Source organism: Trichoderma citrinoviride (genome assembly GCF_003025115.1).
Source record: "Trichoderma citrinoviride strain TUCIM 6016 unplaced genomic scaffold BBK36scaffold_5, whole genome shotgun sequence".
In the NCBI taxonomy this organism is placed as follows: domain Eukaryota; kingdom Fungi; phylum Ascomycota; class Sordariomycetes; order Hypocreales; family Hypocreaceae; genus Trichoderma; species Trichoderma citrinoviride.
In genome coordinates, this window is record NW_020194713.1 from 1088556 (window position 1) to 1103241 (window position 14686).

Genomic DNA, 14686 nt, shown 5'->3' on the forward strand with positions numbered 1-14686 from the left:
ACTCCAGCTGGGCCGATAAATCCTCGCTTAGAGGGCAAATCGTTCAAAGCGAGCATCACATGCCATTCTCAACACTTCCTTTCCGCCCTTCTCGGCCAAACCAACAAGAGACACAATGATGAGCAGACAACGAACCGATGACGGAACGCAGCGATGCGAATCTAGGAACGACCAAGCTATCCCGTTAAAAAATACTCCGTACGGAGATATTCGCCGCCCCTCCGTAGCACTGCTTTCCTGCGAACCTGCTCAACTCGGACATGCTCCGGAAGACTGCCCTCTTCTTCAGCTACTACTAGCTGTGTTCATGTTCAAGTTGTTGCTTGTGTTTTGATACCCCCCTGAATGTTACTCTACCCAGGATCAGTTCCATTGATACGGCAATCGAGCCACGCCTGCTCTATGATCATCATTATGCCGAACAGCGGTTACACCATTCAATGGTAATTGCAGTAGTATTGGTTTCCTTTTCGAGACGCAGGGCCTTGTTTGGTATTCCTTCGTAAACCCCCCATCTCGGTTTTCTGTGACCGGCCTTGGTTGCCAGATCAGAACAACCGGCCTGTGTTTCCTTCGACTAATAATAAGTTGGCCGAGGTTCGCGGAATGGCTCTGGCCATGGGGCTCCAGTCGTCGCAGATGCTTCGCCTCTTCTGCCCCTGTTATTAAATCGATCCTTCAAAAAGAAGGGAAAAGGAAGCAAAAAAGAGAAGACAAGAAACAGAAGTTCCCGCGTTTTGGTGGAGCCGGAGCTGGAGCTGAGACTCGTGGCATAGTACCGGGCTTGCAGTAATACCTGTAGCGACCCTTTGAGCTGCAAATGTATTTAGTAAAGCGATTGGGCCAATTCATCGAGTTGCTCGGTTTAAGGAGCCGATGCAATCCCCGAGTATGCTTGTGCAGCGTACCTTATCATGCACGCACATGGTCATGAAATGGCACAGCAAATAGTATTACAGAGAGTCGCATCCGGAAGCTACTGCTGCTGCTCTGCCGAGGCTCCAGATCTCAAATAAGCCGCCGCGATTCGCACCAGAGACGCTAAGAAATGCTACTCAAGACCGTACTAGACTGTCGGTGCTCAAGCATGTACCCTCGGGATCTTCGTAGCGCGCATGCTCAGATGCTCTGCTCTGCTAATAAAGCTTTCAACGCCAAAAGTCAAACGAAAACAGACGCTTCAATTGTTCTTCTTCGAGCCCGCCAATTCACGTCTTCTGTCTCTGTTCTTGGTGTGTTCCTTTTGTTCGTTCACAAGAGTGTCCTTATCGATTGCCCTTCTCCTGTTTGAAGTCCCCCCTTTTTCACCACCGCTTTTTCTTACTTGCTGTTCCCGCCACTGCGTCAGACCCGTGATACGGCACCCATTGGCATCAACCCAACCGCGCCAGACCAGCTTCAAAAGAGTCGCGTCACACTCCCTCACCCAGCCATCACAGCCGCGGCGCCGCCCATCAGAAAGATCAAGATCCAAATTGCTGGCATCCACTAGACATCCAAAGCGAGCGGCGCGTTACATCTTGCGAAACCCCGTTTGTCTGGCCCTGGATCGTGGCCCCAGCGCAAGGGCTCGGTTCTTCTGAGGTCCATGCAGCCACTCAGTCAGGGTCATCTATTCTCTCGTCTTTGCTTCACCTGAGCTCGCATCTACATCACATCACGCGCTTTTGAGGCAGTCCACCGACTCGTTCTCCTCAGCCATGGCCTCAGCCGTGCAGTTCAAGCCCCTGGCAGCCCTGCGATCCCTCCAGCCTGCCTACAGCAAAGGGCCGCTCAGCTTGCACTTCCTGCCGGCGCCCATTCGGCCTCTGGTCCGGGCCTACCTGCTGGGCTATGCCTCGGCCGTTGCGCCGCGCCTCCTGACGCTCATACTGCAGTTCATCTCCAAGAAGCGCAAGAGCAAGAAGAAGTATCTCTCGGCCGACAAGGACGAGCGGTCCTTCAAGGACTCGGCCTTTCGCATCCTGCAGACCGGCTTCGACCCGCGCCGGTTCCCCGCGTTTTGCGCCGCCCTCGTCGGAGGCTCGACTATGCTGCAGGTAAGGATGATGAAGCTGGACTGAATTGAGATGCGAGATTGAGTGAGGCTTGATGGACTTGAGGTGGAAAGATGGCTCGAGAGACATTCATTCCCCTCCACCCAGCTGCCAATCGTCTGTGTAACAGCCCCGTGTTCGTAAATAGGGGTCTGGACTCCCATTGTGGCCACTTCTAGCCCATACGACACACTCACCTGTAGCATCATACATACCGGCCAATGAATCATGCTGACCAACGGACTCGTAATATTGGCTATAGGAACCTCTGCTCAAGATCATCAGCCGCGCCACGCCTCAGCTCAGTGCAACAACACAACTCAGGTAAGTCTCCGAATATAGAAACCACACTAGCCTCACCCATTCTCCTGTGCAACGTCTAGCCCTTCCTTAGAATCTATATATTGGCCGAACACGACGCTGACAAGTTGGTTCTGGGGTTTGACAACGACACAGACTAGCACGATGGCTGTCTACCTTCATCTCGGGATGGCTCAGCCTCCAGCTTCTCCAATCCAAGCAGCCCAAGCAGTCCAAGCAGTCCAAGCGGTCCAAAGGGTCCAAGGAGTCTAAGCAGGCTCCTCCTTCTCCTCTCCCCTCCTCGTGGGCAGAGTCCGGGCTGGCCTCAGTGCAGCAAGGCCTGGCTGAGGCCGCCGAGGGCGGTTACGGCGGTCGAACGATGGATCTCACCCTCTTCGCCGTCACCCGCGCCGCCGACGTCCTCGTCGGCGAGCTGTGGTCCCAGCGCCGCGACCGGCGCAAGGCGTCCGGGGAGTGGACTGCGGTTAGTAGTAGCCTCTCTTCGCTGTGCTCCCTTCTCGAGCTAATCGGCTAAGGTCGAGCGACTGCTGTCCCGCCTCATGGACCCGGCCGTCTTCGCCGCCTCCTCGGGCCTCATCATGTGGGCGTGGTTCTACGCACCCGACAGCCTGCCGCGCAGCTACAACAAGTGGATCACGTCCGCCGCCTCCGTCGACCTGCGCCTCATCGAGGCCCTGCGGCGCTGCAGGAACGGCGAGCTCGTTTACGGCAAGGAGACGGGCCAGGCGCCGCTGCTGGGCTCCATGTGCGAGGACTACGGCCTGCCCGCCGAATGGGGGGACCCGGCCAAGACCGTCCCCTTCCCCTGCGACATTGTCCACATGGGCTGCGGCCCGTCGTGCGAGTATCACGCCCTGAGCCGCTTCTTTCGAGCCTGGAAGTGGTCCATGCTGACATACCTGCCCCTTGCCCTCGCCCTTCAACTGCGCAGACCCAAGCAAATGAATCTCATGAGGGCCATCACCGGCTCTTCCCGGTCATCCACCTTCCTCGCCACCTTCATCACTCTCTTCTACTACGGCGTGTGCCTAGCACGCACTCGCCTGGGTCCGTCGGTCCTCGGCAAGGACACGCAGTGCCGCCAGCTCATCGACGGCGGTGTCTGCGTCGGCGCCGGGTGCTCTCTCTGCGGATGGAGCGTGCTCATCGAGACGGCGGGCAGGAGGAAAGACATGGCTCTGTTCGTGGCGCCGCGGGCCCTGGCGACGTTGGTCCCTCGGCGGTATCCTCTGGAGAAGCAATGGCGCGAGAAGTTGATCTTCGCGGCGAGCACGGCGGTTGTGTTTACGTGTGCCCTGGAGAATCCGAAGAGGGTCAGGGGCGTATTGGGAGGTTTGTTGGGCATGGTGCTCAGGAAGTAATATAAAAATGGGGTGGGGCGTGGATATACTGTTGCCAGTTATCAAGAGCCTTGATATTAATCTTCAAAAAACCTGTATAATCCATTTACTTCCTATTAAACGATAACTAATGAAAAACATTGATGTGAAAGTCACATCATTGTGACCACCAAGAGACAACTCCAAGCACAAAAATGCACGTCAAAATGTCCGTCCTCACAGCAGAGAAGATTTGCACGTATCGTTGTCCAACCTCAACATATCCGCGGTACGGCTGCGGCAAGTACGAGATGGCGGTGGCGACGAATCCCGAAGCATTGGTACTCCTCTTGTCGAGGAAGAAGCGGGTCGACAGCAGCAAGACCTCGGCCGTGGCAAACGTCCAGAAGAACAAGCTCTTGCGCCTCTCCGTCTCGGCGTCCACGTCCTCTTTCTGGTCGAACGCCAGGGCGACGCGCTCGCGCTCGAGCTTGCTGCCGTGGAAGTTTGTCGTGAGGACGAAGAAGAAGCCCAGGCCGAGGGCGACGAGGGCGTGGATGAGGCGCCAGAGGGACAGGGAGGCCTGCTTGGGGAGCTGGACGGCGGCCTGCTGCTGCGGCAGGTTCATGTTGGCGAAGGGGTTGGGGACGCCGTCGGCGCCGCCGAAGCCGGGGATCGAGCCGCCGGACATCATCTGCGACATCATCTTCATGATGGGGTCGTCCTCCATGCCGGGCGGCAGGGCAGGTCCTCCTCCTCCTCCTCCTCCTCCCATCGAGCCAACGCCGGGGCCAGCTTGCGGACTGGCTTGCGGACCGGCAGCAGCTTGCTCGGGGCGGTCGAAGCCGAGCATCATCTGGCGCAGCTGCGCCTCGGACAGCGACGGCTCGGGGCTGGGCGAGAAGACGCCATCGAGCGTCTTGCGGGACGACTTCTTTGGGGCGAAGAAGTGCTCCGAGATGTCGACTTCGGCGGGATCCAGGTGGTGTTGGTTCGAAAGGGCGGCTTGGGAGAGGGTGGCGGGAGCAGACGGAGAGATGACGGGTGTTGAATCTATACTCGGAACTTTTCATCAGTACACACTGCAGTGGCAGAAGGATGGGGGGGAGAGAAGAGAAAAAGCGGTATACGGACCTCCAGTGACGCGACCGCCCACACCGGTGATTTTCTCCAGTCTCGCGGATCCTCCCGCCTTGATCTTTGCTTCGCGGCGCTCCTTGCGAAGGCGCGCCTGTTCGGCGGCTCGCTGGGCGGCAGCGTCGGCGTCGTTGGTGGTGGCGGTGTCTGCCATTATATGTGTTTGCGCGACGGGTCTCACAGCGGTGAGCTGTTCGTGTATGTGTGAGAGATTGTCGAGCGAGTGAGTTGGGCGGGGAACGCAGAAGAAGTATGAATAGAAGAAGGAGAGAAAGAAAAAAAGGTCGGGATATGGTAGGCTGATTTGGATGTTCGAATAAGGTGGCCTGAAAATTGGTGGAAACAGTTGGAGGTTAATGACAGCACACACGAGACCCCACGCTGGCGGCATGCACGCACATGATACATGTGGCCAATGGAGGGGTTTAGAGCACAAGATGCATGAGGTACATGTAGTGAGTAGACGCTGTGCGGTGGGAGAATGAGGATTGGATTGGGTTTCTGGTTCGGGATTCTACGTCATAACCCTCTATGGGCGATATCAGATGCGATGAGATGAGATTTGGATTGCCATCGGTGAAGATGTTCTAGTGCATAATGCGCAAGATTACCTTACCCAGGTCGAATGGAACCTCGACACAACTGGGCGACCATCTGGGCGCTGCCTGAAGATGAGTGCCCATTAGTAGAGACAGTACCAGCTAAGCACATGAAGAAAAAGAAAAAGAAGAAGAATGAATTCTCAGGTCTTCGAAGTAGGTTCGATAACGGACATTCGAACTACAACACGATGATGATTTCGTCGAGCAGGCGCCTCCATCACGAAACCCCAAGTGAGATAGAGACCGTCCAATGGGCAAAACAACCAGCATGTGGCTTCTCAACGAGGAACCGGCTCTCGCCCGATGTCAAAACACAATGGAAGCATCGACAGCCTCGTATTACAGGTGCATCTTGTAATACAAGCAACACAACGCATCACAGCGCAGCCCCCATCCGCCTCCTATCCATTAATAAGAGTGCAAGTAGGTATTACATTGGATAGGTAGAAAGACCAGCAAACGCGGACGAACAGGGATCGAGGCGCAGTCCCGAAATGAGCTTGTCGCTGCTGAATGCTAGGCCCGATACGATCTTATTGAAACACGCGCCAGTGCGCCCTTCTCGCACTGTGCCACTTCCGCAGCTCGGCAGTCCAGCGGACAGCCCTGCCAACCTTCAGCGGCTCCTGCCCCCAAGCGGACATGCCGCCAGCCCCCTATGCAGCTGCCGGCCGCGCACAGTGCACAGTGCAGACACGCCGCGAGCCGCACGCCCCCCAGCAACCTTGCACGCCGTCTAGCCCTCCCAAATTGTCCCGCGGCCTTGTCAGCTCCATCTCCCGAGGCAGAACGAGCGCCAGCGACGGGACTCTCATAAACCACCAGCCATCGCCGTTCCCACAAGCCCACGCTCGCCGCCGCCCAGATGCATCGCACCGCTGTCAGGGCGCTCCGGACAAGTCACCGCCCCAGCGTGCGAAGCCAAGTGCGCAGCCAGGTCCTGGCCCGAGGCCACCCCCACAGCCACCACCACCACCATCATCGCCATCTGCACCAGCACTCGCAACGCCCGCCCGGCGCTGCCCATGTGCCGCTGAGGTCGTCCATGTACGTCCGCCGCCTGCCCGTCGCGCTGGCCTCTGGTCTCCTCCTCGGATACGGCGCCTGGCAGTACAACAGCGCCGACTCCGTGCCCGGGGCCGCCGTCACCCACAGCTTCACCACCACCCGCGGGGCGGCCGATGCCGCGCCGACGCGCACCGTCTTGGTTGTTGGAGCCGACGAGCTGAGGCAGGGCACCATCGTCGGCGAGGGGCCGCTGTACAAGGCATCGACCGAGGACGGCCACCGCATCGTCGAGATGCTCACGCCCGAACAGGCCACCGCCAAGCTGCGTCGCCAGGAGCAGTCCTTTTACGTCAACCGCGGCCAGGGCGTCACGCGCTACGACCTGGTCCAGCTGGGGAGCAATGATCCCATCGAAGACGACCACGCAGAGAAGATTGTCGAAGTGCCCGTCCGGACGCCCCCCACCGACCCCGAGGGGGAAGAAGTTGTCACTACCAGCGACTGGATGTTTTGGGGTGTTTTCGATGGTCACTCGTCAGTATACCTTGTGCTCCTGTTTTGTCTCTACCATCTCTATCATGGCTAGTTTACCACGTCCTTTGCTGCACGGCATGCTGACATGATTCTACCCAATTCTAGCGGCTGGACGACGTCTGCGACATTGCGAGAAAGCCTCATTAGCTACGTGGCTCGAGAACTAAACAGCACCTACAAGGCCTCCTCCACCGAGATGCCGCCCCCCGAAGCCATTGACTCCGCCATCAAGGCTGGCTTCACCCGCCTCGACGACGAAATCGTCCATAAGAGCGTCGAAAAGGTCTTCAAGGCAAGCTCAAAGGCTGTCGCCGCCGAGCTCCTGCAGCCCGCCCTGTCTGGCTCTTGCGCACTTCTCTCTTTCTACGACAGCAGGAGCGAGTTGCTGCGCGTGGCATGCACCGGTGACTCTCGCGCCGTCTTGGGCCGTCGGTCAAAGTCTGGAAAATGGACAGCCACGGCTCTTTCCGAGGACCAGACAGGAGGCAACCCTAGCGAAGTCGCCCGCATGCGAATGGAGCACCCCGGTGAGGAGCACGTTATCCGCAACGGTCGCGTTTTGGGGGGTCTGGAGCCAACCCGTGCCTTTGGCGATGCCGTTTACAAATGGAGCCGTGAAGTCGCCGGAAGACTGCGCGAAAACTTCTTTGGCCGGAGCCCTTCCCCCTTGTTGAGGACTCCTCCCTACGTTACGGCAGAGCCTGTTGTTACAACAACCAAGATTGAGCCCGAGAATGGCGACTTTGTTGTGCTTGCCACCGACGGACTGTGGGAGATGCTGACGAACGAGGAGGTCGTTGGCCTTGTCGGCCAGTGGATCGAGACGCAGAAGACGGGCAAGCCAAGCTCGCAGTTTGACAAGGCCTGGTCCAAGGTCTTTGGCTCACAGAGCAAGCCGCTCCCGGTGGAGCAGGCCAGAGAAGCGGCTGGCTTCGACGGAAAGACGCCGATTCGTGTGCAGCAATGGGGAATTGATCCCGACGCAAGAGACCGGTTTGTCGTAAGAGACAAGAACGTGGCCACTCATCTCGTCCGCAACGCTCTCGGTGGAGCCAACGACGAGCAGGTCTGCGCTCTCCTAACACTCCCATCGCCGTTTTCAAGGCGATATCGGTTCGTCTCTCTTTCTCCGGTTGATACGCACAGGGATCCATGCTAATCCCCATCACAGCGATGATTTAACAGTTCAGGTCATTTTCTTTGGCCACGGCGATAAGACAAGCGACAAGACTGGCGATGTCACAGTCAACCTAGACGCGACGACAGATCAAGACCCTAGAGCTAGGCTTTAGAAGTATTGGCTTAGGTTTCTACTACTGGCATTGTTAGCGGCGGTCACGGCATTGCTTGCTGTGCCGATGTGTTATGACGTTTCAAATGAACAGGATTGATACTATCTTGTCTTTTTCGGTGTCTCACGTGGCAGCGATAGATGACTCCATTACGGCAAAAGCCACAGCGACATGAGCCCAGAGACATGAGTCCACGGATCGCCCAATGCAAGGGACATGAGTTTTTCTTTGCTGCTATATTATATTATTCTCATCCTAACCGGTGCAGCGGGTTTGTCAGAGTACCAAGGGAGCGTTGTAAGGCGTGGCGTACTGGTTCAAGAGACAGTGGTGGCGGAGAAGGACAGGTATTCACAGCAGGGACTGGGAGGGGAAAACTCGGCAACTTTTGCAGGAGGGATGAGTTTCAATTGCTGGCGATTCAATAATGGTGTTTAGGAGTGCATTGTCTTTGTTATATAGTAATTAATCGTTGTTCTTATAATCGACACCGAGGCACGTGCTCGGGTGATGCTGGTGACGATGATACGCTGTCAATTCGCAAGAAGTATTCACCCGAGCCGTTTTGAGAGATGTCTGTTTGGCTCTTATGTCCTGTGCTTCGATGAGTCAACGCATCAATGATACTCATTGAGAGAGTGTTATTTTCACAAGAATTTTCATTTACAGCATCATCTTACTGTATGCAGCGTGAATCGACATCGACTTGGGTTCAAGAAAAAAGAGACAAAACTGGCGTTTGTTTGTAGGGTAAGGTATCCTGGCTTGTACAACTACAGGTTGGTAAGGTAGCCCCAGGATCTCATAATATATCGTCGACGAAAAGCATCGCTGAGGGAAAGAGAGCAGAAGGTCCATGAGCGGTTTTACAATCGTGGGAATCCAACAACCATCTACGGTCTGGTGGTCTAGTGGTATGATTCTCGCTTAGGGTCCACCCTACAGCTTGCTTGCGAGAGGTCCCGGGTTCAATCCCCGGCCAGACCCTTTGGAACATCAACACGATGTTTCGATTCTCTTTTTGACATTTCTAGGAGCTGATGAGAACAATTCCTTCCTTTTTTTTATGCCATTTGACCGGAATCAACGTCCGTGTCGGGTGTCTTGTCGAATCGCTAACTTGTGATGCTTTTTCTATATCAGATCAACGCCGAGATACATACAGCAAGGGTATCGATAACTCCAAAATCCACGCTGCAACGCCACACGTCTTGTCAGTCTGTCAGTCTGTCAGTCAGTCTGTCTGTCTGTATGGACAGACTAATACTATGCCTTGGACTTCGGCCAAAGCAGTTTCCTCTTCTTTATGCAATAAATCATCGTCGCAAAGATGCTAACCCACGCAATGACAAGAGCAATCGTCATGGCGCATCCGAACAGCTGCAGTCCCCTGCTCTCGAATATGGCCCCCATGATTTCGGTTGCACCGACCTAGAACAGAGGGGAGGAAGTGAGCCAAACAGGGTTCAACAAACAAGAGAGGTCATAGTCGGGATTGACGTGGAGGCTTTTTGAAGATGCTTACGAGAGCTGTATTGGGAAACACAAATGACCACCAAGTCATTTGGAATGGCATGCCCTTGCCCGTCCGGACGTATTTCCATAGTGATCCAACGGAGACGAGGAAGAACCACATGGAAAGGCCCCAGAGCCAAAGGGCTACGAGGATGGCGATGATCTTGATGATGTCGGCGCCGTGTACTGTACCGAGGAAATCCGGGGGGAGAATCACATTGGCTTGGCCTCCGAGCTGTGCTTCAGCGCGAGTTAGAACCCTTTATCCCCCACACTTTGATACATAGATATAAGGCAACTGCTGACCGATTGATGAAGCGGTGAAAGCGTAGGGCCCGATTGAGATGAACTGTCCGCCATGATTAGTTGTACGGCTTGAAATTTTGGTTCGAAGCCACTGGAGAAGACTTACAACACCAGGCCGCTGAAAGTCACGGGGTAGTTTCTGTGTCATAAGTCGGTAGATGAAGGCGGATGATATCATGAGAGAAATCAAACATCCCGTGCCTTGAGTGGCGACAGCCGATAGAGCAACTGCTGGAGCATACAGTACGTCAATGCGGCCAGTGGCAGAGGCCGCCGCAATGAGGTTGCCGGCAAACGGAGCTGTGAGCATGAGCGGATACGCAGGAAACACCCAGGTGGGTGTCATCATGTGAATCGGAAAGACCCTTTTGATACATGAGCACAAGTAGGGATTTGATGAGCTGAAGAAGACGACTTACAAAGTGGACCACAAGACGAGATACAGGCCTGCACTGGCAAAGGCGCTCAGTCCCGTGTATATCCAGAACAGGATTTGCAAGGTTTTGAGGAGCCAAACGCCACAATGGGGGGCACCATATTGGCATATGTTGATGAGTATAACGGCAATGCTGGCAATGCATCAGAAAACCGATTCAGTCAACATAGGACAGCGGACAACTTACGAGACAAACTGTTAAGACATAGTCAGCCATCGAGACATTGAGACATCACGATAAGACACGATGAAAAGAGAGACATTGAGCTGAGACTTACAAACGCAGGTATGAACAAGGACTCTACTTGATCCGTAAACGATTTCCTGAGGCTTCCCGGACGAAGGTAAAATCGCATGGACAGCAAGGCGCAGTTGGTGAGGAAGAGCACAATGTTGAGGAGGCAGAAGGCGATGCCAAAGCCAGTCACCCACTCGGCTTGGTAGACCACTTGTAGTTCATATTAGTATAGGACTTGGAGGGGAGGGGGAGGTAGTTGATCCTACATCCATGAAGGGCGCTGGCCACTCCTCCGGTTGCCATTGTCTAATGGTGATGGTGAGCCGATGGTCCGAGACGTTTAACCGGATACACGTATCGACATGGATTTCTTCCTATTCCCTTTCTTGCAACTTACCATTGTGAAAAACGTCCATTGATAGCAAGCAATGCGGTCTTTCAGCCCGATTTGGCGGGGGACGCTGCTCTTCTCGGTATCCAGAACGACGGCATCAAGATTGGACGGCCCATTCGACGACTGATACCCATCGGGACTGGGCTCGCGACTGGGATCGCGACTTGGGGGCTGGCGAGCACGGGCCTGCTGCAAGCGACCCAGGCGCGGATGAGCGCGCTCGAGAAACGTGACTCCAGCCGCGACTGTGGTATGGCAGGATATCGAGATCCTGGCCGGCGTCGTGGCCCCGGAGGCGGTCGGGGTCGGGCCAAAGAAGAAGGCGGGCTGGTTGTCCTCGGTGGGCGACTCGTAGCCGTCCGCCGGCGTGGAAGAGCCTACCAGGGCATCACGGTGAGGGGCGGCCATGGCGCGCTCTCGAGGCTGTCGGGACGGCGATTGCCGAGGCTGGACAGCAGATGGAGGAGGAGGATCTGGCTGGGCCCGGCATCAGTGAGGGCGATGTGCACGTATATGAGGTGAATGAGGAAGACGGCGTTGTCCAGGATGAGCGACCCCAGATTGGCCAGAGGCATCTCGGCCCGGATTGACGCTCTGGGACAATGCTACTGTGGTGCGGAGGAGGGCCTGCAGAGGGTCTGCGAGGCAGAGGGCGGCGAATCGAGCGGTTTGGGTGCCGATGGAGGAGCGAATGATTCCTAATCGGTCGTGGTGGGGTCACGAAAAGTGCGAGATAAAAAGTCAGAGTCGAGAAGAGAGGCGATTCCCGCTTCTGTTTAGTCGTTCAGCTTGCTGGCATCAAAGGGGGTGGGCAGCTCGGCTATGGCGAGTCGTGGCCTGGCAGAAACGGGAGTTATTGGATCGCAAGTTCTGGTGGGAGGGACAGAGATCAATGCAGGGGTTTCGGGTTGCACACCTGACAAGAGGTGACACCTGCCAAGGCATGCTGGTGCTAATAATTAATCCAGACGTGTCGTCATAGAAGGGTTTTCTCATTTTGTTCCCTTTGTCTTATAAGCTACAATTTGTGTTGAACAAGAAAGCATTCTTACTAGTTGCATCCAGCAGAGATTTCTATCTGGCATAAGAAGGATTACTTGGTTGACGAACGCCATCTCGCACAAGATGACAAAGTGGATGCTGGATAACTAATCCCGTAACAAGAACGCTTGTGCAGTAGAAGCACCACACGGTACCTAGTAGATACGTAGGTGTAAGAACGTAATGCACATGTGTTTGCGGGCTGTTCAACTCGACCAGTCTCTTATTATCGAGTGCCGCACTGGTACCTTACCAGAAGCGCCTGGGAAAAGGACTTCCATGTTCTGACCGTAACTCCATCAGACTCATGCAGGCTCGACCCGTGGATGTTCTCCACCTTCCCCGGACACTCTGCCGTCCTGCTCCTCTGCAGAAGCCGGCAGGAGCCCCACCTTGCTCCGTGCTACCTGCGCTAACTACTATTACTAAGTTGCAAACTGCCGTCAACGTCAGTGCTGTTGAGGCTGGGCACGTGATCTTAGAAGTGACACATGTCAGTAGACTTTCCCAGCAGCAACTGGAAGCTGTCGCATTCTCAACTTCACCCCGTCCGGTTATCAGATCGCAAGGCTGCGAATTTTGGACATTTCCTCCCCCCTGCGGAACGCGTCGCTGGACGCACATTCAACCATACTAACCAATTTCCCTCATCGAAGCTCCTTCTTTCTGATCTTACCTCTGCGCCTAGAGCTGCGCCGATTCTTCCTCGTTGCCGCGGCGCATTGCGCATCCGCTATTCGCTATCCACCTTCGATCTTGAATACGCCATCTCTTCCACCACTCGACCAGACTTTTCAGCATGAATATATTATAATAACGAGGAAGAAGACGACAAGGCAGATATGACGTTTACAAATGCCCCCGTGACCAGGCTCACCGTCTTGGGTCTGGTCTCGACCTCGATCGCCGCCAGCCTCTTCGATGCGAAGCACTACTTCTACATCTTTATAGATACGCATCTGTTTCGCTATCGGCAGTTGTGGCGGCTTCTTGCGTACCAGCTATGCTATACCAACTCCACAGAGGTGCTCTTTGCAGCTATATCGCTGTACAATCTCCGAGCAATTGAGCGGATGTGGGGTTCAAGGAAATATGCCGTAAGAGCTCCCTCTCCCAACGCTTTCTACTCTTCTAGCCTTGCGTCTACTGACATGACACACAATCATAGTCGTTCCTCGTCATCTCGTCTCTTCTCACAGCCATATTCCCGCCGCTCATCCTTACCGTGCTCCGGCCCCTAGCACCGGGGCTGTTCAACTACATGCCGGCTGGGCCCACACCCATCATCTTTGCGATTCTGGCGCAATTCCATGCCATGGTTCCGCAAATGTACAAATACCGTATAGCGACATCTCAAGCACCACCCACAAACGAGCAGTTCTCCGGCGTAACGCTATCAGACAAGTCTTACCAGTATGCCATTGCCTTTCACCTAGCCCTGTTGCAGTGGCCCGGCTCTGTCATTGGAGCTGTGGTCGGCTGGGTTGTCGGATACTCTTGGAGGGCAGGGCTCTTGCCTACATCATTCACCACATGGAGGCTCCCTGGCTGGATGGTGGGCTCCGGATCCTATAGGAGAAGTGCGGAATTCGAAGGGTTAAGAAGAAGATTAGAAGGAGAAATCCCAGCAACGGCTGTGGCAACTGGTGCCCAAAGCCAAGCGGAAGGCCAGGCCGATCGGCGGCGCACTATGGGCCAGCAGATTATGGACCAGTTTCGAGAAGCTTTATGATGTTCGAAAACCCTATTGTTGCAAGGTTCTCCTTAATACGACTACCATTACTCCGTACAATCACAAACCTGGAGAATGCGATGATCGCATAATACTACGACAGATTGACCTAATAAGTGTTTCAGATCTCGACAGCATACTGCGCCTGTCTCATTGCTCTTATTTTCGGGCAATCACATGTGCTCATAGGGCAGAAGATTGTGTGCGTACGGCGGCCCGCAGCCGAGATGATCAGGACAGCGCGAACAAGCTCGGCCCTCTGGCTGCGTGCACACACTTCGTCATAGGTATCGTTTCAACGAAATGTCCAACAACCCAAACGTTGAGCGTGCGTAACGGAGCCCTAGGCGCTTTTGATGAGAGTGGATAGAGCTGGTCTGGGGATCTGACAGCCGTGGGAAATTAAACCGTACCCGCAGTTATAACGTGCTCATAGTACAAGTACGAGATATACCAGCAGGTACCTTTGCCTAGGTATGATGTCGAATTGAGCAAGTACATACGCTCGCTCGTATAGGTAAACAGGCCACTAGAGGGGCGTCGTTCCAAGCTGCAGCGCGCTCTTACTCCTGCGTGCTGCTGCAGGATTCACGAGGCTGAGAAAAAGACAAGGATGTCGTGCGAAACAAGGAAAAAAAAGAGGAGAGAAGACGGCAGAGAAAAAAGGCACCGTCACGCCGTCATCCAGCGCATTCCGATAGCTCGGCAGCCGGAGCCACAGGCCTTGCCCGGATAGGCCTAGCGGCGGGATGGCAATGCCTTGAGAGGAGCGACT

General features: G+C 55.1%; 5 protein-coding genes and 1 non-coding gene across 6 annotated transcripts; 4 read left to right on the forward strand and 2 right to left on the reverse strand.

Moving 5' to 3' along the window:
* Window positions 1-1700: 1700 nt before the first annotated feature.
* On the forward strand, window positions 1701-3718 carry BBK36DRAFT_1196982 (hypothetical protein; the record flags this gene model as incomplete). Its single annotated transcript, XM_024896961.1, has 3 exons — window positions 1701-2039; window positions 2566-2820; window positions 2873-3718. 3 exons carry the CDS (start codon window positions 1701-1703, stop codon window positions 3716-3718), a joined length of 1440 nt encoding a protein of 479 aa, XP_024750853.1.
* A 136-nt stretch (window positions 3719-3854) lies between these two features.
* BBK36DRAFT_1196983 (hypothetical protein) lies at window positions 3855-4967 on the reverse strand (the record flags this gene model as incomplete). Its single annotated transcript, XM_024896962.1, has 3 exons — window positions 3855-4444; window positions 4493-4729; window positions 4811-4967. The coding sequence occupies 3 exons, from the start codon at window positions 4965-4967 to the stop codon at window positions 3855-3857; spliced, it is 984 nt and encodes a 327-aa protein (XP_024750854.1).
* Window positions 4968-6460: 1493 nt separating this feature from the next.
* BBK36DRAFT_1140182 (phosphatase 2C-like protein) lies at window positions 6461-8249 on the forward strand (the record flags this gene model as incomplete). Its single annotated transcript, XM_024893361.1, has 3 exons — window positions 6461-6957; window positions 7063-8070; window positions 8129-8249. The coding sequence occupies 3 exons, from the start codon at window positions 6461-6463 to the stop codon at window positions 8247-8249; spliced, it is 1626 nt and encodes a 541-aa protein (XP_024750855.1).
* Window positions 8250-9146: 897 nt separating this feature from the next.
* On the forward strand, window positions 9147-9236 carry BBK36DRAFT_t75. Its single transcript has one exon. It is a non-coding gene; the product is annotated as a tRNA-Pro (tRNA).
* Window positions 9237-9515: 279 nt separating this feature from the next.
* On the reverse strand, window positions 9516-11546 carry BBK36DRAFT_1115576 (hypothetical protein; the record flags this gene model as incomplete). The annotated part of the gene is made up of 8 exons (XM_024890143.1): window positions 9516-9680; window positions 9775-10004; window positions 10071-10113; window positions 10177-10435; window positions 10490-10639; window positions 10789-10954; window positions 11011-11050; window positions 11142-11546. The coding sequence occupies 8 exons, from the start codon at window positions 11544-11546 to the stop codon at window positions 9516-9518; spliced, it is 1458 nt and encodes a 485-aa protein (XP_024750856.1).
* Window positions 11547-13021: 1475 nt separating this feature from the next.
* Window positions 13022-13911, forward strand: BBK36DRAFT_1167932 (hypothetical protein; the record flags this gene model as incomplete). The annotated part of the gene is made up of 2 exons (XM_024895104.1): window positions 13022-13276; window positions 13348-13911. 2 exons carry the CDS (start codon window positions 13022-13024, stop codon window positions 13909-13911), a joined length of 819 nt encoding a protein of 272 aa, XP_024750857.1.
* Between the last annotated feature and the right edge of the window lie 775 nt (window positions 13912-14686).